Source organism: Pseudophryne corroboree, chromosome 1 (assembly GCF_028390025.1).
Source record: "Pseudophryne corroboree isolate aPseCor3 chromosome 1, aPseCor3.hap2, whole genome shotgun sequence".
Classification (NCBI taxonomy): domain Eukaryota; kingdom Metazoa; phylum Chordata; class Amphibia; order Anura; family Myobatrachidae; genus Pseudophryne; species Pseudophryne corroboree.
In genome coordinates, this window is record NC_086444.1 from 1138212577 (window position 1) to 1138236404 (window position 23828).

Here is a 23828-nt window from a genome sequence, read left to right on the forward strand (position 1 = left end):
TAAAACCCTGTACAGGCCAGGAAGACAGCAGACAGTAAGCAGATGCCTCAATGCATCCTGAGGAGTCACACAGACCGGAACATTTGCACTGCCTGGTTTGATATGGCATGTTAACAAGCTGTACATCTAATGGTGCACTCAGAAAGGGGTCCGATATCCAAAGTATGCAGCCATTGCTGAACACATCAATTCTTCTTATAATGGATAAGAGTAATAATACTTTGTGGGATAATGAACTCTCAAAGGGGTGATTTATCAAACCTTCTTAAATAGGACAATTGAAGATTGCACACACACTGCAGCACAGTACGGACGTTGTATGTATATTTAGGGGTATATTCAAATAAACTCGGATCCATTCCGACATGTATTCGTCGGAATGGATCAGACAACCCCTATTCAAATCTCATCTTAATTCGACTTTTTCAAGCAGCAGCAGCGCTACAGATGGATGTCACACAGCTGCCCGACCTCACGGCACAGTCCACCCGGCTCCAGCAAGCTTTCTGGAGCCGGGTGGAAGCTGCAGTGAGCGGCGCGGGTGTGTGTCATCCTGCTAAAGCGCTGTGCTGTAGAGCTGATCTCATCTGGCTGCCCGCGGCAGTCCCCCGTCTCCCTGCGGCTCTCCCCCCTCTCCTCCTCTGGGTCCGCATCTCTGTCCGACATCTTTTGATGTCGGACTGAGATGGTCGAAAAGGGAGGCCCCATTTTGTCGGTTTTGGCCCCATTTTCGACACAAGCACGTAGATCGTCAGCTATTCCGCCGATCCACGTGCTTTTCGACAAGTCGAATTTTTCAACTTGTCGAAAATATTGAATAGGTTGGAACCCCTTCCAACCTAAACAAATGTCGAAAAACTGCCATCTTTTCGACAGACGGCAGATTTCGACTTCAATTGAATATACCCCCTAGTATGTATATCTATCGAAGGGGGGAATTCAGTTAGTTGAGAGTAAACATCAGAAGCTTGTGCGATATACAGCTGAGCACATTGCAGGTAATTACAGGAGGAAAATCTCTACTGGGTACAAACAAAATCACACAGGATTTCCAACCAAATTGTCGCATTATCACACAACATTCCAATGGAAACTTAACACTAACTGAACCCCCCTCCCAATAAATGTAATAAATATTGTGGCAGTACTTATTATTTATTATTACCAGTTATTTATATAGCGCACACGTATTCCGCACCGCTTTAGAGAATATTTAGCCATTCACATCAGTCCCTGCCCCAGTGGAGCTTACAATCTGTATTCCCTATCACATGTGCATGCAGAAACATTCATGCTTGGGTTAATTTTCTTGGGAGCCAATTAACCTACCACACGCATTCAAGGGGAGAATATACAAACTCCACACAGTTAGGGCCATGGTAGGGATCGAACCCATGACCTCAGATTTGTGAGGCAGTAATGCTAACCATTACACCATCTGTCATTGTGCCACCACCATACCTATTCTGTCATTGTCATCTCTGGATAGCCATTAAAAGTATAATTCAGTTTGAGAATGCTTTACCCTTTAAGCCCGGTATTCAATTAGCCCCGGTTATTTTTCTCCATAAAAAAACGGACTGATGCTCATTATGGGGCTATTCAATTAAAGCACCGTTTTTGTTACAGGAGAAAAATGCCCAATTTTTCGTGCAATAACACATGGGATCCAAGATAAGTATCCAGACCCATGTTATTGCTGGCTCTGTTAGCTGCTTATCAGGAATTATGCCTCAGATGCCTGAAGCACCAAAACCATTATTTGTGATTAGTGGCTGGTATCAGGGCTAACTGAATAGCCCCGATAGCACTGGCAATTCTGGTAAAACAGATTATTGTGGACATCAATAGACAAGGTCATGCATCAATTAATCTAAAATGAACCTAAAATTAATGTTACACTATCAAAACTTGCAAGGTTGGACCTGACTGGAGGGCCACCAACCCAATAAGTTGCCTAGGGTCACATGGGGTCTCAGTCACCTATATTGCAGCAACTGTAAGTTTAGTGTATTGGGGATGCATACAGTCCTCTGCCATTGGCTAGCACCACAAAACTGATCATCATTCCATGGCTAGATCAGGGCATTGGATTCAGTATGATATCCCGGCAGTCTGGAGACCGACGCCAGGATCCCAACAGCAGGAATAACGGCGGCGAGCGCAGCGTGTCCCCACGTGGTCTTGCTGCTCTTGCCACACTTCGGGCCCGGTTCCCTTGGGTGGTGGTGTTGGATGGAATGGTCGAGTGGATATTCCGGGCGTGATTCCGACAACTGGTATTTCGCCTGGTGTCGGGATTCCGGCGTCGGTATCCTGACCGCCGGGAACCTGGCAGCCGACAACTTAAATGCCTCCAAGGGCATTAATCAGTCACAGGTCAAGCCCCATATATGACGTCGCTGCGTGTGTCCTGAAGCACGGATACTTTAGACATTGCAAGTAAAGAAAACACACATGCCGTCATTGCGCTGAGTTCAGATGCAGTTTGTAAACTAACAGTTGCTGCTACGCCTCTTGTGTATTTTACATGTTTCCAGTTTATAAAACGGCTGTCATGGCAACCCGATCAACGTAATTATAGTTGCCAGCAATTGGAAGTGGTTTCCCGAGATAATCTGATGCCGAGCCGGTGCATCTGTATCCCATGTACTAAATAAAGACACTGTACACTACACCACCAGCCCTGCAACATGACGGCAATATGGAGTCTCGTTTCATTGCATTGCATGTAAAATGAGGGCAACTCAAACAGCACACGGAATAAGAAACAATTGGCAATTAGTCTTATGCAGACTTGCTTACTTTTGAAACCTAGTTCCACGGAGATTATAGTTGGCAGTTAACGCGCCAGTCATGCTCAACCCTAAGGTACGTCTAGCTCCACCGTATCTATAATAATAATAATTATTATTAATAATAATAATAATAATAATAATAAATAATAATAATTAATTATATTCTGCATTGTTTATACCGCAGTCTCAATGTGACCTGTGAACAAGAGGGATGTAACCGTCAGTAACGCCTGGACCAGCATATTGCATTATGCACAGAGGCTACTTGCACTGATTTGTCATTTACATTTGCTGCACAGCAGCCATGTAATGATCATGGGGCAAAGAGCAGCCATAGGGGTTAATGTATGAAGCAGTGATAAGAGTGGAGAAATGAGCCAGTGGAGAAGTTTTCCATGGCAACCAATCAGCTGCTATGTTTAATTTTATAGTATGCAAATTATAAATGTTACGCCAATGCTGATTGGTTGCCATAGGCAACTTCTCCGCTCCTATCACCGCTTCATACATTTACCTCATAATGTGGCATTCCAAAGTCTGATGATGTATCTACATTTTGCACGAAAATAGATAATGAGGTGCCGCTACAGCGCCATCTGTCTATGTGGGGTCCCAATCATGAATGGCCCCCACAATAATAAAAACACTTGGTCTTTTTTATGCTATGCAACGGTATATATAGTGATGTGTGTTTTATTCTGCGATATCCTCTGCTGCTGTTCCATGCGCCCATACGGATTATGGTGAATGTCAAAACAAGTGTGGTACACGGGTCAATTGTGGTACCGTCAGCTATCTGTGCACACTCAATAACACAGATTGTTATACTTCTCGTGAAAGCTCTCCTCGTTTGTATCCCTTATACTCAGCAGCCAAATCATGATCTATTTCCATGCTCCACCTATACTCCACCCATGGCACTGTCCTCGCCTTATCTCCTACTCCCAGAGTAACACAATATTCCTTGGCACTGCATTCCATGATACAACTGAAATCCCCATTGCTGAGATTTTCCACTCTCCACAGTCTTCTGAGCTCTCCAATTTCCAATGCCTCCCCTGAAAGAGTCACCATAAAACATCTATAACAGAACTAAGGGGTTTATTCATGAAGCAGTGAAACAGTGGAGAAACAGACTAGTGGAGAAGTTGTCCATGGCAGCCAATCTTACATTTTATAGAATATACTTGATAAAGGCTTCTTTCTTAGCTGACTGGCTGCTATGGGCAACTTCTCTACTGGTCTCTGTGACAGTTTTGTCTCCATCCAAAGTGTAATCCTGATGGAGATATGGCGGTCTGTGGTGACATCACGGCCCTGTGAGTAATGGTTTTGCCACTGAACTACAACTTAGGGATGGCCGTCGAATGGTACCATCCATCCATGGGGGTTTTCCATTGACAGCAAGAAACCAGTGGCAGGAAACTATCGATGGTTTGAAACATCAATGAATATACCTGCTTCTGCTAGAGGAAGGCCCAATCATGGAAGGGCCAATCATGGAAGGGGAGGGGCTAATCAGTGTGACATGGGGTGGAGCTATGTCCTCTGCGCACCAACTAGAAAACAAATAAAAGCCTCACACGAGCGAACAGCTGCAGAGAATGTAACACAGGATGAAGTCAGACCAGACAGTGCTATGGCTGTAGAGTAGTGTCTGTTACCTAGAGCAACCAAACTAAACAGGAGAACGGTGCAGGGGGCCAGTCAGTGCTGCATTTCTAATCTCAAGCCCACAGGCACCATGCTGTACTGGAGAAAATATATGTGTGACCTTAATATATTTGATGGTCACTCTTTGGTTTAAAGTGAACACATCTTTTATCAATTGCTGCAACATACTACTATCCACATAAGGGACGGTGGGGGTAATTCAGATCTGATCGCTGGGCTGTTAACTTTGCTGTCCTGCGATCAGATAGTCGCTGCATCCAGGGGGAGTGTAAATTTGCTGTGCAAGTGTGCGATCGCATGTGTATACCAAGCTGCGAAAATACAATGTGTGCGCAGCCCAGGACTTGCTCCTCCAGTGCGATGAGAACAGGCTGATTGGGGCCGGAGCGGACGTCGGACACCCTCCCTGAAAACTCTTGGGCTCTCCTGCGTTTTTCTGGACACTCCCTATAAACGCTCAGTTGCCACCCACAAACGCCCACCTCCTGTCAAATCACCTTGTGAACGCCCATGCAAACGGATTTTTCGGACCATTCCGTCGCTGACCGGCGATGCCCGTTGTTGTCCACGTCGGCACTGCGGTGCATACGCATGCGCAGTTGGGACCTGATCGCCCGCTGTGCGAAAACTCACAGCAGCACTCAGATCTGAATCACCCCCAGTGTCCTGGAACGATCATTTTACTTCACTGAAAAAGAAGCTCTGCAAGTTACCTACACCAACTTTATGCGGGTCCCTGAGGGAGCATTTCACACAAGTCAGTCATGACTGTCCATCTGGAGGACACAGAAAACAATGGAGCATCTCTGCACCTTGACAGACCATGCTGCTATGGGTGCAAACACACTTATTTAGTTATTGCATGCAGGCTACATACTGTCTGCTTTTGAATGTAGCCCACACGTGCAGGACAGCTCTATTTCTTTATTGCAATTTGGATTTCAGCTAGAACACGCACAACCCAAATTAAAATCTCTGCACATTGTAAATCTGCCCCGCCTGCAGCGCCAAGGTGCAAAACTACTCCTTTTATTGCTTTTCTCCTAACTCAGATTCAGCCCCAGAGCTTTATTTAGTCCAAATACCCTACAGAACGTCCATTTAAGGAACTAATTCAGCATGAGTTGTAGATGTGAAAAAAACTGCACACTCACAACCCATTACTCTGACATGCAGGGGGAAGCCCAAGAAACATGCAAGCGCGTCGCAAGACGGCGATGCGCTCGCGTGTTTAGGGTTGCCCTCTGCCTACGCAGTCTAGCTGCTACGGTAGACGTTGGGCCGCCATGTTTCAGGTTGCAGCAGCAGCTGCGTGTGAAATCAGGCAGCTGCTGTGGACCGCCCCGCAAACGGTCCGGACACCAGTGCATTATTCGGACCATGCCCCCCCAACACCGTCGTGACACCCCTCCTGCCCTGCAAATGCCGTCACATCTCACCATGTGCACACGCGCAGTGCGGCTCTGTGCGTGCGCATACTCCAAAAAGATTCAGCATGCAAACACATTCGTAGCTGCGTTCCATGCTGAATTAGGCCATAAGGACACAGTTAGAGCCATAGCGAAACTACAGGTTACACATTACATAGAACTGTCTTGTTTTGCAGCACATTAACTTGAGAAACATCATCGCAACGTCATCACAGCACAGATTAAGCATATCACATAAGCAGCTATAAATGATTAAGGGGAACATTTACTAAGCAGTGATAAGAGCAGAGAAGTGAGCCAGTGGAGAAGTGCCCATGGCAACCAATCAGCACTGAAGTAACATCTAGAATTTGCACACTATAAAATTATACAGAGCTGCTGATTGGTTGATGGGGCCACTTCTCCACTGGCTCACTTCTCCGCTCTTATCACTGCTTAGTAAATGTCCCCCTAAGGAACTTAATACATGAGCAGTTGAAACTTAGGCCCTGGGCCCCTGAGGACAGGGCCCAGCAATGGGCTTTTATGTAAGATCATCCAGCCCACAAACATACTTTTAAAAAATAAGCTGCTGCTCTACCCCACACACACTTTTGGGTTATTTCCCTCCATATCATGTCTCGATCTCCTAGGAGTACTGTACTGCACTTCCTATGCCCACTATAGCTTTTTGTACAACGTTCACGGCATATGCTGCAGATATATAAATTCCAACACTGATACAGTAGCTACACCTGGGCCTTCATTACACTTTCATTATCTACATTAACGTCTTCACTCCCACAAAGCACATCTAACATAATTATACCAGCAAACATATATATATATAATAAAATGTATACGATATACAGTGTTTGGCAGTTATTCTATATGTTCTCTTTTTCCGTGAGGCCATAGTACTGCAGTACAAACTTCGGAACAGTGCATGCTACATTTGGCTGCAAGCTCATTTACCATACAACACAGGGGGAACTATATTATGTTACTGATGCCCAGATTTATCAATCCTTGGAGAGTGATAAATTGGACGGTAATAGAGTACCAGCCAATCAGCTCCTAACTGTCATGTTACACAGGCTGTGTTTGAAAATGACAGTTAGGAGCTGATTGGCTGCTACTTTATCACCGTGCAATTTATCATTCTCCAAGGCTTGATAAATCTGGGCATTAGTCCTACATCTGAATGCAGAAGTCAGTGAACGCGGACACACTGGAACTGTACCTATGTTTTCCGGCATCCAGACAGCCCCACTGAGACGTAATCACAGAACGCGCTGGCAAGCTGCTCCGTCCTACGGGTGCCAATGTTCTGCACCCAGTGAGTACTACGGGGCACAGGGAGGAGTCACGCAGAAGGTCACTGTGCAGAAGACTATTAATGTAACACAGGACCCTTGCCTTAGAGCAGATGGTTATTTGACTCCATCATCTCCCACACACAGGGACAGACTTAGCCATGTTGTTGGTGCTTATCTCTAAAATTAGAGCCCGCATCATCTGAATATGTGAAAACTCCCACGCTAAACATTCGGGAAATACCTTCCTCACTAACGTGTCTGAGCCAGGCTTGCAGCCGTGGCTGAGCATGGGGCCTACAGAAACGCCATACTTGCTCTTCTAAACTAAATTACTTTTAATTGAGCTTGAAATACCCATCTGCCCTCAGTGAGGCTTTGCAGGGGAAAGTGATAAACCCATAAATGCTGTACAATGACCTGACGGCTTTCTAGCCGTGATGTCTGGGGAATTATACACAGATTAATACAGTTATACAAGGAAGATCTCAAATTAGCCACATGTTTATTATATTTCCAACTCATTTATCTAATGAAGTCAGGTATGTTAATATGAATGGAATATTCCTTGTGGGGTGCATAGCAAGATCTCTGTCTCACTACAAAGTCATCAAATAAAGGTTAAAATTATTGGATCCGGTCACATGGTGTTAGGTGCCACCGGGAGGGTTAGGCTGTGGATGGAGGTTAGGCTGCAGGGGGGAGTGGGGAGGGGAGGGGGGGGGGGAAGGTTAGGCACTAGGGGGGATTAGTTAGGGGTAGGTGTTGGGGGTGAAAATACCAGAAAAGACAGTCACATGGCCGCCAGGACCTAGAAGCCGCAGCGCAGTCATTGGGACCAGGTAAGTGATTGCAGAGGACGTTATGCCGATATGCTATCATGTCAACATAGCATCTGTGTAGACATGATGAATACCGATATGGTGACTGCATGCCGACATTGTGACCATGTTGACATGATAGTAGTCTACTTAACATACTATACCCAAAATTGTATATACACACACACATGTATATTTTTCCTGCACAGGTGAGAGATGTCTGCACATACAGTATGCAGGCCTCTCACATCAACAACGTCCAGGGGGGTGTATGGGCATTATGAGCTGAGCCGTAACACTAAAAAAACAAAAACACTTTCATACACAACGGAGAAAAGGGTTCTTCACAGTAAGAGCAGTGTAGGATTTGGAATTCTCTGCCAGAGAAGGTAGTAATGGTGGACTCAATCAATAAGTTTAAAAATGGACTAGATAAATTCCTAATTGAAAGAAATATCTAAGGATACAACTTTAAATTATATTACTTTTTATAATACAGGTTGAATTCGATGGACATTTGTCTTTTTTCAATCTCAACAACTACCGGTATGTAACTATGTAACTAGAGACGGGAAGCTGTGACGCAAGATGTAATCACACCCACTGCACTTGCCCCTTGGAGGGGTTCAGTATGAAAAGCCGGCGGTCTGGATGCCGATGGTCAGTATACCGAGGCCGGCATCCCGATCGCGGCAATGCCGACAGGGGTGCGTTCGGTACCCTAACCCCCCTCCCCTACCCCCTAACTCTCCTAGTCTGCAGCCTAACCCTAACCTCCCCTATTGGTGCCTAACCCTAACCCCCCCCCCCCCTTCTCTGCAACCTAATCCTAAAATCCCCCAGCCCGCAGCCTAACCCTAACAGAGTGTTAGGGTCTCCTGCCCTGTGCTGCCACGTCGTCATGGCAACCGGGAGACAAGTGCTAGTGGAGTAACCTGAGCGCAGCTGATACTCCGGTTCGGGTCTTTTGCTGTGCAGTGGTTATAGGCTCTGTGCACGGCAGGGGATCCGGTGCTGGTTTTTGTGCTCACAGTCTGTGAGGTCTGAGTGGGGCGTGGACAGCACCTGCTTTATAAGGCCTCTTTTCAGGGTAAGCAGATGCTGCTGAATCTTTGTTGGTTAGTCAGTTCATGAAAGTTAGCCAGTACTGTGTAGCTTTGTATTTGTTTGTTGCTTACTGCAAATAGGCCTGGGGATTTAGTATTACACTCTGCCAATCCAGACCAAGCAGTAAGACTGGAGTCAGTCGTTTAGCTTGCTGGGGTTCTGTTACTACTCTGTGAACCTAGCAAGTTTGCGGCTGTATTCTAAGACTTGCCTGTCTAATCCTGTCTCACTGTGCTAGGTGTCAGGGGTCAGTTTAGTGGCAGTAAGCTAAAACCTGTGCACTGCAAGTGAGAAATAGGATTGTGGAGACTCTCCTTGTGTCTATCATTCCATCTCTGACCAAGGAGTTTACTGCCACACCCGTTGGTAACCCTTTAGGGTTTTGCTGTTGCCCTTAGCAACAGCATTTCAGGTTCTCTACGTATTAAAACACAACATCTTGCTTTTTACATCTGAGCAGTTCTAATACAAGGGAGATACCCAGTTCCTTAGCCTCTGGGCTTCTCTGTTCACTTTGTGTGTATTTTGTTACCCTATCACCTTCTGTGTACGTTATGTCATATTCCCCAGTTTGTCTGTGAGTCCATTTGTTTTGCATAACAGTTCAAACACCAGTACATTCCTGCAGACACTGGAGTGCATAACAGTTCTGACACCAGTACTTTCCTGCAGGCACTGGTGTGCATAACACAGAGTGTGCCTAAACCTAACCCCTCCTCTCGCAGCCTAAACCTAACCCGGCTGTTCATACTTACCTTCAGGATCCTGACTGACGTAATTCCATCGTTGTGATCCTGATCTTTCCGGGTTTCCGGTGTCTGTGTTCTGACAGTTGCCAGGATTCCGTCAGTATTACGGCTGCCGGGATCCCGACAGCTGGGATCCTGAACGTATACCCCTTGGAGCTGCCTTCCGGTTGAAAAGTAGGTAAGTATGGCACAGCCTGCCATTAGCAAGCACCAAGGACATACAACATCCTAATATTGGCAAAGACACAAATCCAATCAGCGGTTACCGTAGCTTCCATCTCTGTAGTACAGATTATAATGAAAACAACTGTTTGGTTGCAATAGATTTTGGACCTGGGGGGTAATTCCAAGTTGATCGCAGCAGGAATTTTGTTAGCAGTTGGGCAAAACCATGTGCACTGCAGGGGAGGCAGATATAACATGTGCAGAGAGAGTTAGATTTGGGTGTGGCGTGTTCAATCTGCAATCTAATTTGCAGTGTAAAAATAAAGCAGCCAGTATTTACGCTGCACAGAAACAAAATAACCCACCCAAATCTAACTCTTTCTGCACATGTTATATCTGCCTCCCCTGCAGTGCACATGGGCCCTCATTGCGAGTTGTTCGCTCGCTAGCTGCTTTTAGCAGCATTGCACACGCTAACCCGCCGCCCTCTGGGAGTGTATCTTAGCATAGCAGAATTGCGAACGAAAGATTAGCAGATTTGCGAATGGAAAATTCTTAGCAGTTTCTGAGTAGCTCCAGACTTACTCAGCCACTGCGATCAGTTCAGTCAGTTTCGTTCCTGGTTTGACGTCACAGGCACACCCAGCGTTCGCCCAGACACTCCCCCGTTTTTTCAGACACTCCCGCGTTTTTCCCAGAAACGCCAGCGTTTTTTCGCACACTCCCATAAAACGGCCAGTTTCCGCCCAGAAACACCCACTTCCTGTCAATCACACTCCGATCACCACAACGATGAAAAAATAAGAATTTACTTACCGATAATTCTATTTCTCGGAGTCCGTAGTGGATGCTGGGGTTCCTGAAAGGACCATGGGGAATAGCGGCTCCGCAGGAGACAGGGCACAAAAGTAAAGCTTTTCCGATCAGGTGGTGTGCACTGGCTCCTCCCCCTATGACCCTCCTCCAGACTCCAGTTAGGTACTGTGCCCGGACGAGCGTACACAATAAGGGAGGAATTTTGAATCCCGGGTAAGACTCATACCAGCCACACCAATCACACCGTACAACTTGTGATCTAAACCCAGTTAACAGTATGATAACAAAAGGAGCCTCTGAAAGACGGCTTCCTACAACAATAACCCGATTTTTGTAACAATAACTATGTACAAGTATTGCAGAATAATCCGCACTTGGGATGGGCGCCCAGCATCCACTACGGACTCCGAGAAATAGAATTATCGGTAAGTAAATTCTTATTTTCTCTATCGTCCTAGTGGATGCTGGGGTTCCTGAAAGGACCATGGGGATTATACCAAAGCTCCCAAACGGGCGGGAGAGTGCGGATGACTCTGCAGCACCGAATGAGAGAACTCCAGGTCCTCTTTTTGGCAGGGTATCAAATTTGTAGAATTTTACAAACGTGTTCTCCCCCGACCACGTAGCTGCTCGGCAGAGTTGTAATGCCGAGACCCCTCGGGCAGCCGCCCAAGATGAGCCCACCTTCCTTGTGGAATGGGCATTTACATATTTTTTGCTGTGGCAAGCCTGCCACAGAATGTGCAAGCTGAATTGTACTACAAATCCAACGAGCAATAGTCTGCTTAGAAGCAGGAGCACCCAGCTTGTTGGGTGCATACAGGATAAACAGCAAGTCAGATTTCCTGACTCCAGCCGACCTGGAAACTATATTTTCAGGGCCCTGACAACATCCAGCAACTTGGAGTCCTCCAAGTCCCTAGTAGCCGCAGGTACCACAATAAGCTGGTTCAGGTGAAACGCTGACACCACCTTAGGGAGAAACTGGGGACGAGTCCACAGCTTTGCTCTGTCCGAATGGACAATCAGATATGGCTTTGTGAGATAAAGCCGCCAATTCTGACACTCGCCTGGCCGAGGCCAGGACCAACAGTATGGTCGCTTTCCATGTGAGATATATCAAATCCACAGATTTGAGTTGTTTAAACCAATGTGATTTTAGGAATCCCAAACTACGTTGAGATCGCCCAGTGCCACTGGAGACATCAAAAGGGGGTTGTATATGCAGTACTCCCTTAACAACTTCTGGACTTCAGGAACTGAAGCCAATTTCTTTCTGGAAGAAAATCGACCGGTCGAAATTTGAACCTTAATGGACCCCAATTTGAGACCCATATACACTCCTGTTTGCAGGAAATGTAGGAATTAACGTAGTTGAAATTCTTCCGTGGAGCCTTCCTGGCCTCACACCATGGAACACATTTTCACCTAAGCAGTGATAATGTTGTGCGGTCACCTCCTTCCTGGCTCTGACCAGGGTAGGGATGACCTCTTCCGGAATGCCTTTTTCCCTTAGGATCCGGCGTTCACCCGTCAACGCGGCTGCGGTAAGTCATGGAACAGACATGATTCTTGCTGAATCAAGATCCTTTCTAGTATCTCTTGAAGTTCCGGGTACCAAGTTCTTCTTGGCCAAACCGGAGCCACGAGTATAGTTCTTACTCCTCTCCTTCCTATCATTCTCCATACACTGGGTATGAAAGGCAGAGGAGGGAACACATACACCGACTGGTACACCCACGGTGTTACCAGAGCGTCCCAGCTATTGCCTGAGGGTCTCTAGACCTGGCGCTTCATGTGGGACGCCATCATAACCACCTTTGGTCTTTCCCAACGGTTTACAAACATGTGGAAACTTCCAGATGAAGTTCCCACTTTTCCGGGTGGAATTCATTCATGCTGAGGAAATCTTCCTAGTTGTCCACTCCCGGAATGAGCACTGCTGACAGTGTTATCACATGATTTTTCGCCCAGCGAAGAATCCTTGCTGTCATTGCCCTCCTGCTTCTTGTGCCGCCCCGTCTGTTTACGTGGGCGACTGCCATGATGATGTCCTACTGGATCAGCACCGGTTGACTTTGAAGCAGAGGTCTTCCTAGGCTCAGAGCATCGTAAATTGCCCTTAGCTCCAGTATATTCATGTGGAGAGAAATCTCCAGACTTGACCACACTTCCTTGGAAATTTCTTCCCTGTGTGACTGTTCCCCAGCCTCTCAGACTGGCATCCGTGGTCACCAGAACACAGTCCTGAATGCTGAATGTGCTGCCCTCTAGAAGATGAGCACTCTGCAGCCCCCACAGAAGAGACACCCTTGTCCTTGGAGACAGGGTTATCCGCTGATGCATCTGAAGATGCGATCCGGACCATTCGTCCCGCAAATCCCCCTGAAAAGTTTTTGCGTGAGATCTGCCGAATGGAATCGCTTTGTAAGAAGCCACCATTTTTCCCAGGACTCCTGTGCATTGATGCACTGATACTTGGCCTGGTTTTAGGAGGTTTCTGACTAGGTCGGATAACTCCCTGGCTTTCCCCTCCAGGAGAAATACCTCTTTCTGGACTATGCCCAGAATCATTCCTAGGAACAGCAGACGTATCATCGGAAAACAGCTGCGATTTTTGGAATATTTAGAAACCACTCGTGCTGTCGTAGAACTACTTTAGATAGTTCTTTTCCGACCTCCAACTGTTCTCTGGAAACTTGCCCCTTTCAGGATATCGTCCAAGTAAGGGATAATTAAGATGCCTTTCTTCTTTTAAGAATCATCTTTTCGGCCATTACCTTGGTAAAGGCCCGGGGTGCCGCGGATAATTCAACGGCAGCGTCTGAAACTGATATTGACAGTTCTGTATCACGAACCAGAGGTACCCTTGTTGAGAAGGGCAAATTTGGACATGGAGGTAATCCTTGATGTCCAGGGACACCATATAGTCCCCTTTTTTCCGGTTCTCTATCACTGCTCTGAGTGACTCCATCTTGATTTGAACCTTTTTATGTAAGTGTTCAAAGATTTCAGATTTAGACTATGTCTCACCAAGCCGTCTGGCTTCAGTACCACAATATAGTGTGGAAGACTAATACCCTTTTCCTTGTTGTAGGAGGGGTACTTTGATTATCACCTGCTGGAAATACAGCTTGTGAATTTTTTCCCAATACTGCCTCCCTGTCGGAGGGAGCCGTTGGTAAAGCAGGCTTCAGGAACCTGCGAGGAAAAAATGTCTCGACTCTCCAATCTGTACCCCTGGGATAATACTTGTACGATCTAGGGGTCAACTTGCGAGTGATCCCACTGCGCGCTGAGACTCTTGAGACTACCCCCCCACCTCACCTGAGTCCGCTTGCACGGCCCCAGTGTCACGCTGAGGACTTGGCAGACGCGGTGGAGGGCATCTTTTCCTGGGAAGGGGCTGCCTGCTGCAGTCTACTTCCCTTTCCTCTATGTCTGGGCAGATATGACTGGCCTTTTGCCCGCTTGCCCACATGGGAAACGGAAGGATTGAGGCTGAAAAGACAGTGTCTTTTTCTGCTGAGATGTAACTTGGGGTAAAAAGGTTGGATTTCCCAGCTGTAGCCGTGGCCCCCAGGTCCGATGGACCGACCCCAAATAACTCCTTCCCTTTATACGGCAATACTCCATGTGCCGTATGGGATCTGTATCACCTGACCACTGTCGTGTCCATGACATCTTCTGGGAGATATGGACAACGCACTTATCTTGATGCCAGAGTGCAAATATCCCTCTGTGCATCTCGCATACATATATATAGAATGCATCCTATTAAATGCTCTATATCAATAAAATATTTTTAGTCAGGGAATTCGACCAAGCCAACCCAGCACTGCATCTCCAGGCTGATGGCGATCGCTGGTCGCAGTATAACCATCGTATGTGTGTATATACTTTTTAGGATATTTTTCCAGCTGCCTATCAGCTGGCTCCTTGAGGGCGGCCGTATCTGGAGACGGTAACGCCACTTGATAAGCGTGTGAGCGCCTTATCCACCCTAAGGGGTGTTTTCCTAACTTCTGGCGGGAAAGGGTATAACGCCAATATTTGCTATCGGGGTAAACCCACGCATCATCACACACTTCATTTTATTTTATCTGATTCAGGAAAAACTACAGGTAGTTTTTTCACTCCCACATAATACCCTTTTTTGTGGTACTTGTAGTATCAGAAATATGTAACACCTCCTTCATTGCCCTTAACGTGTGGCCCTAATGAGGAATACGTTTGTTTATTCACCGTCGACACTGGATTCAGTGTCCGTGTCTGTGTCTGTGTCGACCGACTGAGGTAAATGGGCGTTTTTTTTAAAAACCCCTGACGGTGTTTCTGAGACGCCTGGACCGGTACTAATTGTTTGTCGGCCGTCTCATGTCGTCAACCGACCTTGCAGCGTGTTGACATTTTCACGTAATTCCCTAAATAAGCCATCCATTCCGGTGTCGACTCCCTAGAGAGTGACATCACCATTACAGGCAATTTCTCCGCCTCCTCCAACATCGTCCTCATACATGTCGACACACACGTACCGACACACAGCACACACACCTGGAATGCTCTGACAGAGGACAGGACCCCACTAGCCCTTTGGAGAGACAGAGGGAGAGTTTGCCAGCACACACCAAAAAACGCTATAATTACATAGGGACAACCTTATATAAGTGTTTCTCCCTAATAGCATCTTTATATATATATTTATATCGCCAATTAGTGCCCCCCTCTCTGTTTAAACCCTGTTTCTGTAGTGCAGTGCAGGGGAGAGCCTGGGAGCCTTCTCTCCAGCCTTTCTGTGAGAGAAAAAATGGCGCTGTGTGCTGAGGAGATAGGCCCCGCCCCTTTTCCGGCGGGCTCGTCTCCCGCTCTTTAGTGAAGTTTGGCAGGGGTTAAATATCTCCATATAGCCTCTGGGGGCTATATGTGAGGTATTTTTAGCCAGTATATAGGTTTACATTTGCCTCCCAGGGCGCCCCCCCCCAGCGCCCTGCACCCTCAGTGACAGCGTGTGAAGTGTGCTGAGAGGAAAATGGCGCACAGCTGCAGTGCTGTGCGCTACCTTTAGAAGACTGTCAGAGTCTTCAGCCGCCGATTCTGGACCTCTTCTAACTTCAGCATCTGCAAGGGGGCCGGCGGCGCGGCTCCGGTGACCATCCAGGCTGTACCTGTGATCGTCCCTCTGGAGCTGATGTCCAGTAGCCAAGAAGCCAATCCATCCTGCACGCAGGTGAGTTCACTTCTTCTCCCCTCAGTCCCTCGTTGCAGTGATCCTGTTGCCAGCAGGACTCACTGTAAAATAAAAAACCTAAGCTAAACTTTCTCTAAGCAGCTCTTTAGGAGAGCCACCTAGAATTGCACCCTTCTCGGCCGGGCACAAAAATCTAACTGGAGTCTGGAGGAGGGTCATAGGGGGAGGAGCCAGTGCACACCACCTGATCGGAAAAGCTTTACTTTTGTGCCCTGTCTCCTGCGGAGCCGCTATTCCCCATGGTCCTTTCAGGAACCCCAGCATCCACTAGGACGATAGAGAAATCCTCGTTATGCCGTGAGTAAAATACCTAACTTTTGAGTAAAATAACTAAACGCATGCGCTCTGCGAACCTTGCGCATGCGCAGTAAGCGACTAATCGCAATATAGCAAAACTCGTCAACGAGCGAACAACTCGGAATGAGGGCCATGGTTTTGCCCAGCTGCTAACAAAATTCTTGGAATTACCCCCCTTATTCAGTATCAGTTGCAGTTTTACTGATTTAGTAAAACTGCAACTGGCTAGAATCGCATGCTGGGGGCCGCCCAGCACAGGGCAAGTCCACACAGCATACTGATGTCCGCCAGCAATGCGATCACAATTCAATTGCAATCGCATCACTGACCCCGCAAAACAAGGCTAGCATCCTAGCTGCAAAGACACCATGTTTTGCTTTGCAGCATCCGCATTTGACGTCACGTGGCCCCCTGAAAATGGCCTGGACCTGCCTGTGTTCCCGTCGCCGCGCCCCCGCAACACTGCCCCTGCCTGCCCTGCTCACGCCTCTGTCTGTCAATCAGGCAGAGGCATTCGCATCAATGTGATGTGATCGCATTTGCCACCCAGCGCACACGCAGAACGGACCCTGCGCGTGCACAGTGACCCCATTTCCGGCATAATGCCATTGCATCGTATTAGCTAATGATACTGAGTAAGGCCGCTAGTGCAGATATGCATCTGTGGCAATGTCTGTATATAACCCTTTCCAGGTAACGCAGAAATTAGGGAAGCCTCCTGCTGGCGCCTTGGAAACGGAGCACTGCCGCCCCGCGAACACCTCTGCCTGTCAATCCAGCAGAGGCGTTCGCATTTACTGTGGGTCACCCGCAGTAATTGCGGGCGCATGTACAGGACGGGCCCTGCGCATACGCATCCGCCAGCAACGCAGCAATTACGGTTGGATTGCGATTTGCGATCCAACCTGAATTAGGCCCTTTTTTAGGAGCCCTGACTTGTGTGCACTTAGATTCGCATTCAGTAGCCCCAAAAGTGACAGCAACCGCAACTCTCAAGACAAAAACGTGGGTCTAACTGGATCTGTGGGTGACGTATTAACTGATTTATTGGGATACACGTACACAGCCAAGATAAGAGATCCGGTAATAACCCAGACTACTGGTTACCCAATGACGTTCTGCATCCCTCTCACAGTGGGCCTAATTCAGACCTGATCGCTCGCTAGGGGTTTTTTGCACTGCTGCGATCAGATAGTCGCCGCCCATACGGGAGTGTATTTTCACTTTGCAAGTGTGTGAACGCATGTGTAGCAGAGCTGTACAAACAGATCTTGTGCAGTCTCTGCGCAGCCCAGGACTTACTCAGCCACTGCGAACACTTCAGCCTGTTCGGGACCGGAATTGACGTCAGGAACCCTCCCTGCAAACGCTTGGACACGTCTGCGTTTTTCCAACCACTCCCTGAAAGTGGTCAGTTACCACCCACAAACGGCTTCTTCCTGTTAATCTCCTTGCGATCGCCAGTGCGAATGGATTCTTCGCACAAACCCATCGCTGAGCGGTGATCCGCTTTGTATCTGTGCAACGCGCCTGCACATTGCGGTGCATATGCATGCGCAGTTCTCACCTGATCGCAGCCCTGCAAAAAGCGGGTCTGAATTAGGCCCAGTATACAGTACATTGGCCATCTCTAGCAATGAGACTTTCTGCTACCGAGCCAGAATATTCCACAGTTCTGAAGTCAACAGCTGCTTTGTTTTTATTTTTTTCTCCTAGATCTTGGACACAGCGTAGCACAGAGCAGCACATTGTCCAGCACGGAAATCCAGCCCCTGAACCATGTAGATTCTTATCTCTGTAGTCATACTAAGTTTCCTACTAGGAATTATGAGTTGACATCAAAAGGCAACTGCAACAAAAGGGACAAGTAAAGGAATCCGCCAGGCTGGCAGGCGCTGTGACCCCTGGAAGACACGAGTATCTGAGACCACAGTAAGAAGATAAAAGCTGGATTTGTATTTATGTTGTGTTACAGGTAAACAGTGCACAGTGTTTTACATTGTGTCTTACACGTGGGTGTCTCAGGATTCTACACAAGCATAAAGTGCTACTCACTGCAGGGCAATTTACTGTACAGTGCATCTTATACTGACAATATGCACAGGCAGTATTGTGTATTTAGCGTCTGTAGGCCGAACTTGGTGGTCTGCTTATGAAGGCTAGACAAGCATCAGCGCTTATTCCTAGCTACTAAAGGCTTACCGTCGGCGACAGGAATTATTCTACCAGGAAAGCTTCATGAATTAATACAATAGGTACCCTGCTTGGGTGTGATACGATATGTCGACATTCAGTAGGTCTACATATAATATCACCCTAACCTTATCACCCTTATCCAGGGGGAGACAATTTACAGGTTTTCGCGAATGGTCAAGGGCCGCAAGTGGAGGATCGGAATGTCATGAGGGTCCCATTCCCCACCTATATACTGTATGTGTGTGTATAATATATAACATAAATATGCATGATCTAGAATACTGAATAGCTACATGGAAATTTAGTGTACAGCTCTTCCCCACACATACTACCCATTCTCTCTTCTCCAACTCCAGCTTAGAACTCTCTCTCCTCCCAGCTCACTGTGGGGCCAGGACCTGGTGGGCTTTGGCCAGTCCTGCCCTAACCCTAAGTGCAGCCTAACCCTAACTACTGCCTAACACGAACCTTAATGGCAGGCTAACCCTATCTGATGACTAACCCTATCCCTAACTGCATATGTCAATACCTCAATGTCGTCATTGTGGACATCTGCACGTTATCTTCCGCACATCCTCAACATGTTGACATTCAGTACATGATGACATTAAAAAGGTGAGGTAATCAGCAGCATCACAAGATGGGTGAAGGCAGCACAGGGTGCACCGTCTGAGGGGTGACACCAAAATGCTGCTGCAGGTAAGAGAGGGAGCATTCTGTATTATCATTGCATAATAAATCTTCCACATTTATCTTTACATGTAATCATAAATTGATTTTTTTTTTTTTTTTTTGTAAATACTTTATTCATAAGGTCACAAATACATAACAATACCAACAGGTAATGAATTCAACCAAATACATTATGTATATAGCAGAATCTTTGGCACTTGTAAAGATAACTAAACAGATCAAGACGGCAACATTGACCCATTTTTGACCCAGAGAGCGGGTATTGTAAAATAGGAACAGAACCAGCCAGAAACGTAGCTAACTGATGGACAGTGTGAAGGAAAAGTAGGAAAACGGTCTAAAGGAGAGAAAGATCCAGAGGAAAGGACAGGGTAGAGTAGAGTAGGGTAGAATATAATAGATTCCCCGCGGGGGTTTCCTTAAGTTTCGTGCAGGGTATCACACGGAAAAGGGTGAAGGGGCATGCTGGGTGGCCATCCACGGACTCCAAACCTTCTTGAATGACCCAGGGGAGCAGTTAATAATGCTAGTCATATATTCCATGCGGTAAACGTACCATATACGGGCAACTATAGATTGCGTGGAAGGCGGGATAGGATTTTTCCAATCTGCGGCTAAATGACATGTTGTTGCAGACACTATATGACGTAGTAGTTTATTTTGAGATTTCGTTAGTGTTGGTAAATTTAAAGGGAGGAGAATATACTTAGGGTCAGAAGGAATAGGAACCTGCAACAGACTAGATATAAGTTGAATCACTTCCCTCCACATATGTACTATTTTAGGGCATAACCACCATATGTGTAGGAAAGAGCCCTCTGCGCCACAACCTCTCCAGCATCTATCCGTCGTGCCCGGGTACATTTTGCTCAAGCGAGATGGTACGTAGTACCATCTATATAACAGTTTACAGACATTCTCCTTGATTCTAACACAGATGGAACTAGATGCTGCATTACCCCAGGCCTCAGACCACTCCTCATCATCTAGAGCCGAGCCTAGGTCCGTTTCCCATGCTCTCTCATGTGGATCACGCTGAGAGGAAGCATTCTCATTGAGCGTAGTATATATGAAGGAAATTAACCCCTTGGTTGAGTGACGTCTGAAACAAATAGTCTCGAACTGGGTTAGGGGCCTGCTAGAGAGGACCTGACTCATTGAGGAGTGAAAATGTCTAAGTTGTAAGAATTGATAGAAAAATCGAGAGGGAATATCAATATTGTCCTGAATCTGGGAGAATTGTGGAAAGCTAGCATCCTTGGTAATATCATTCAGATACAAGATACCTCTATCCTGCCAGGGAGCAAACAGCGATTTATTTGTGCCAGGAGGGAATGCTGGGTTGTGAAGTATTGGAATGATAGGGGAAGGGGAAGGGGCCAAGCCAAATTTCCTATTGGTTGAATCCCAAATCGTTAATGAGCGTGAAACTACAGGATGAGATACTATAGTTTTGGGGCGACAGGATTTTGGAAGCCAGAGGAGAGAAGAGAGGGTAGAGAGACCCACTTCGGCAGCTTCTATGGACACCCAGACCCTTCTGGATTCAGGATTGCACCATTGTACGCAGTGGGCGAGCTGTGTAGCCAGATAATACCTTCTGAAGTCTGGAATGCCTAGGCCACCACTAAATGTTGGGCGCTGTAGGAGTTTCAACCGGACCCGGGGACGCTTGTTCGCCCATATGAATTGTGACGTGTGAAATTGTAAGAATTTAAAAACCGATGGTGGAACAAAAATCGGGAGGGTCTGGAACAGGTAAAGTATCCGAGGGAGCACGTTCATCTTCACCGAGTTTACTCTACCCACCCAGGAAATAAAAAGGCTGGACCAGGAGGACAAATCTGATTTAATGCGATCTAACAGCCTAGGGAAGTTAGCTTGGTAAAGTTGATGGTGGCTATGTGTGAGAAAAATTCCTAGGTATTTGATCTTCTGCTTATGCAATTGGAATGGGAAGGAGCTTTCCAGCAAGAGCTTAGTCGGGCCGGGAATATAAAAGTTCAACACCTCAGTTTTGCTCGTATTGAGTTTATAACCTGAATATTTGGAGTAGAGATCTATTTCCGCGAGTAGCGGCTGTAACGACTGAGACGGCGATCCCAGGGATATAAGGACATCATCAGCGTAAAGCGCGATTTTATGCTCAGAAGGGCCTACCAGCACTCCTGCTATATCTACACTAGCTCGGACCCGGGCTGCCAATGGTTCCATAACTAGAGCAAACAACGGGGAAAGCGGGCATCCCTATCTAGTGCCGTTAGTGATATTAAATACGGTTGAGGTGAGGCGATTAACTGAAACCGTGGCCGTAGGGGACCTATAGAGCGCCGTAATACCTTCAAGGAACTTGCCAGAAAACCCCATCCTCCGTAGTACCGAAAAAGCGAAGGGCCATGAGATTCTGTCAAAAGCTTTTTCGGCATCCAATGCTAGTAGCAACGAGGGTAGCTTTTGTTTATGAATAGAGTGTATCAAATCTATGGCTCTTCTGGTATTGTCGGAGGCCTGGCGACCAGAAATTAAGCCCACCTGGTCCGGATGTATCAGATGTGTAAGCAGGGGAGCTAAGCGGTTGGCCAAGATTTTCGCATATATCTTGAGATCTACGTTCAGCAAAGAAATCGGGCGATAGTTGGAACAGCGCGTTGGATCCTTTTCTGGTTTCGGGATCACGATAATGTCGCTTGTACGGTAGCTGGTGCAAAAGATGCTCCCCCTAAGACACTATTAAAGAGCGAGGTAAGGTGTGGGGCCAGTTCTGTATGGAATGTTTTGTAATATTAGGGGGTAAAGCCATCCAGACCAGGGGCAGCTGACGACCGCATGGATTTGATGACGGCAACCGTCTCTTCTAGCGATATATCTGCATTCAAGAAAGCGATCTGTTGCTCCGTCAATCTCTGCAAGGGGGCATCTAGCAAATATGAACATGCTCCCTGGGGACCATTGGGGGGAAAAGGGGGGCGGGGAGGTTATATAATGTACTGTAAAAGTCCCGAAATTCCTCCACCATCAATTTAGGATCATAAGTAAGTGTGTCTGATACTGAAGAGTGCAGTTTTTCTATCAGTCCCACCGCCCGTTTACTTCTCAACTTATTAGCTAAAAGGCTATGGATTTTATCCGCTTTGTCGTAGAATTTTTGACGGAGCTTCTGTAGTATGGCTGCCGCCCACCGTGACAGGAGGGTATTTAACTGGCCTTTGAGATTATTTATCTGGGAAAGTAGGGAGTCACACGGGGCAAGTTAAAAGCACAGAGAGTTTAGATTCCAGTGAGGAAATTTCCTGTGCCGCTTTCTTACGTATGGCCGAAGCCTTAGACATAAACTGGCCGCGGATAGTGGCTTTATGTGCTTCCCAGACCAGACTAGGAGAGACCTCTGGGGAGGCGTTTTCCTCAAAGAAAAGTTTTAGATTCGTTTTAGTGTCTAAGAGGGTAGAGGGGTGCGAAAGAAGAGCGTCGTCAAGATGCCACTTACGGGATTTGTTAGGGGATCTATACAAGTCTACCTGGATATATACCCCTGCATGATCTGTCCATGAACAGGGAGTAATGCCTGAGTCAGATATGAGCGCTGAGAGTGAATAAGATACATGTATCATATCTATTCTAGAGAAAAGCTGGTGAGGTGCGGAGAAGTGGGTGTAATCTCTGGCGTTGGAGTGTGGCGTATCCCGTAAATCAAGCTGTGTGAGGGAGGACGTCAATGTGAGGGCAGCGTCAGAGGGGAGTGCTTCTTTCTTAGTTTCAGGCGGAGTGGATTTATCTAGGGAAGGGTCAATCACGGTATTAAAGTCCCCGCCCAAGATGATATAGCCCTGCGCCACTCTAGTAAGCTTCAAAAAGAGTGTGCGGAAAAACCTTGACTGATCTTGATTAGGGGCGTATACCGACACTAGCGTGAGTATATCGGTGCGGAGCGTCCCAATAACTATCAGGAATCGGCCATCTGGGTCAGCTATAGTGGCAGTGTGAACGAATGGGACATTGCGGTGGATCAATATAGCCACCCCCCTTTTCTTACAGTCAGCAGAGGCAAAAAAGTTCTGGGTAAATTGCTTACCGGATAGTTGAGAGTGTGCACCGGTGAAGTGGGTCTCTTGGAGGAAGACTATATCGGCATTCTCCCTCCTACAGGCGGACAACATCACTGTACGCTTCCTGGGAGAATTAAGCCCGTTAACATTTATAGAAAACAATTTAAGCGCCATGCGATATCAAGGAGCAATATAGGAGCATTGGAAACCCGTCCCGGGGAGGAGGGAAAAGAAAAGAAGAAGACCAGCAAGAGAAAAGAATCAGAGGCATAGAAATAGAAAGAGAAAAGAGAGTAGTAGAGAACCCATACGGGAGAAAACCCTGAGTTATAGGGTCCTTAACAGGGACCGCTACACAAATACCAAACATCATATTCTAGAATAGCAAATAAAGGGAGCACGGGGGTAGTGGGAACAGTGAGCTAATACAGGAAAAGCAGGTCCCTCCGGACCGCAATGGTTGAGTCGGCTAAAGCCGAATAATACCGTAATGAAA

General features: G+C 47.0%; 1 protein-coding gene across 8 annotated transcripts in view; it reads right to left on the bottom strand.

The window, feature by feature from the left end:
* ABLIM2 (actin binding LIM protein family member 2) overlaps positions 1 to 23828 on the bottom strand; it is a 342851-nt gene that overhangs the window by 278562 nt on the left and 40461 nt on the right. For 7 of the 8 annotated variants that reach the window (XM_063924051.1, XM_063924068.1, XM_063924043.1 and 4 more), the window contains exon 1: positions 7125 to 7155. The exons of the other annotated variant lie outside the window; for it this stretch is intronic. In XM_063924051.1, coding sequence (XP_063780121.1) covers positions 7125 to 7140 — 16 coding nt within the window. In that variant the 5' untranslated portion in view covers positions 7141 to 7155. Of the gene's footprint in view, positions 1 to 7124; positions 7156 to 23828 lie in introns of those variants that run through there. 8 annotated transcript variants of the gene reach the window in all.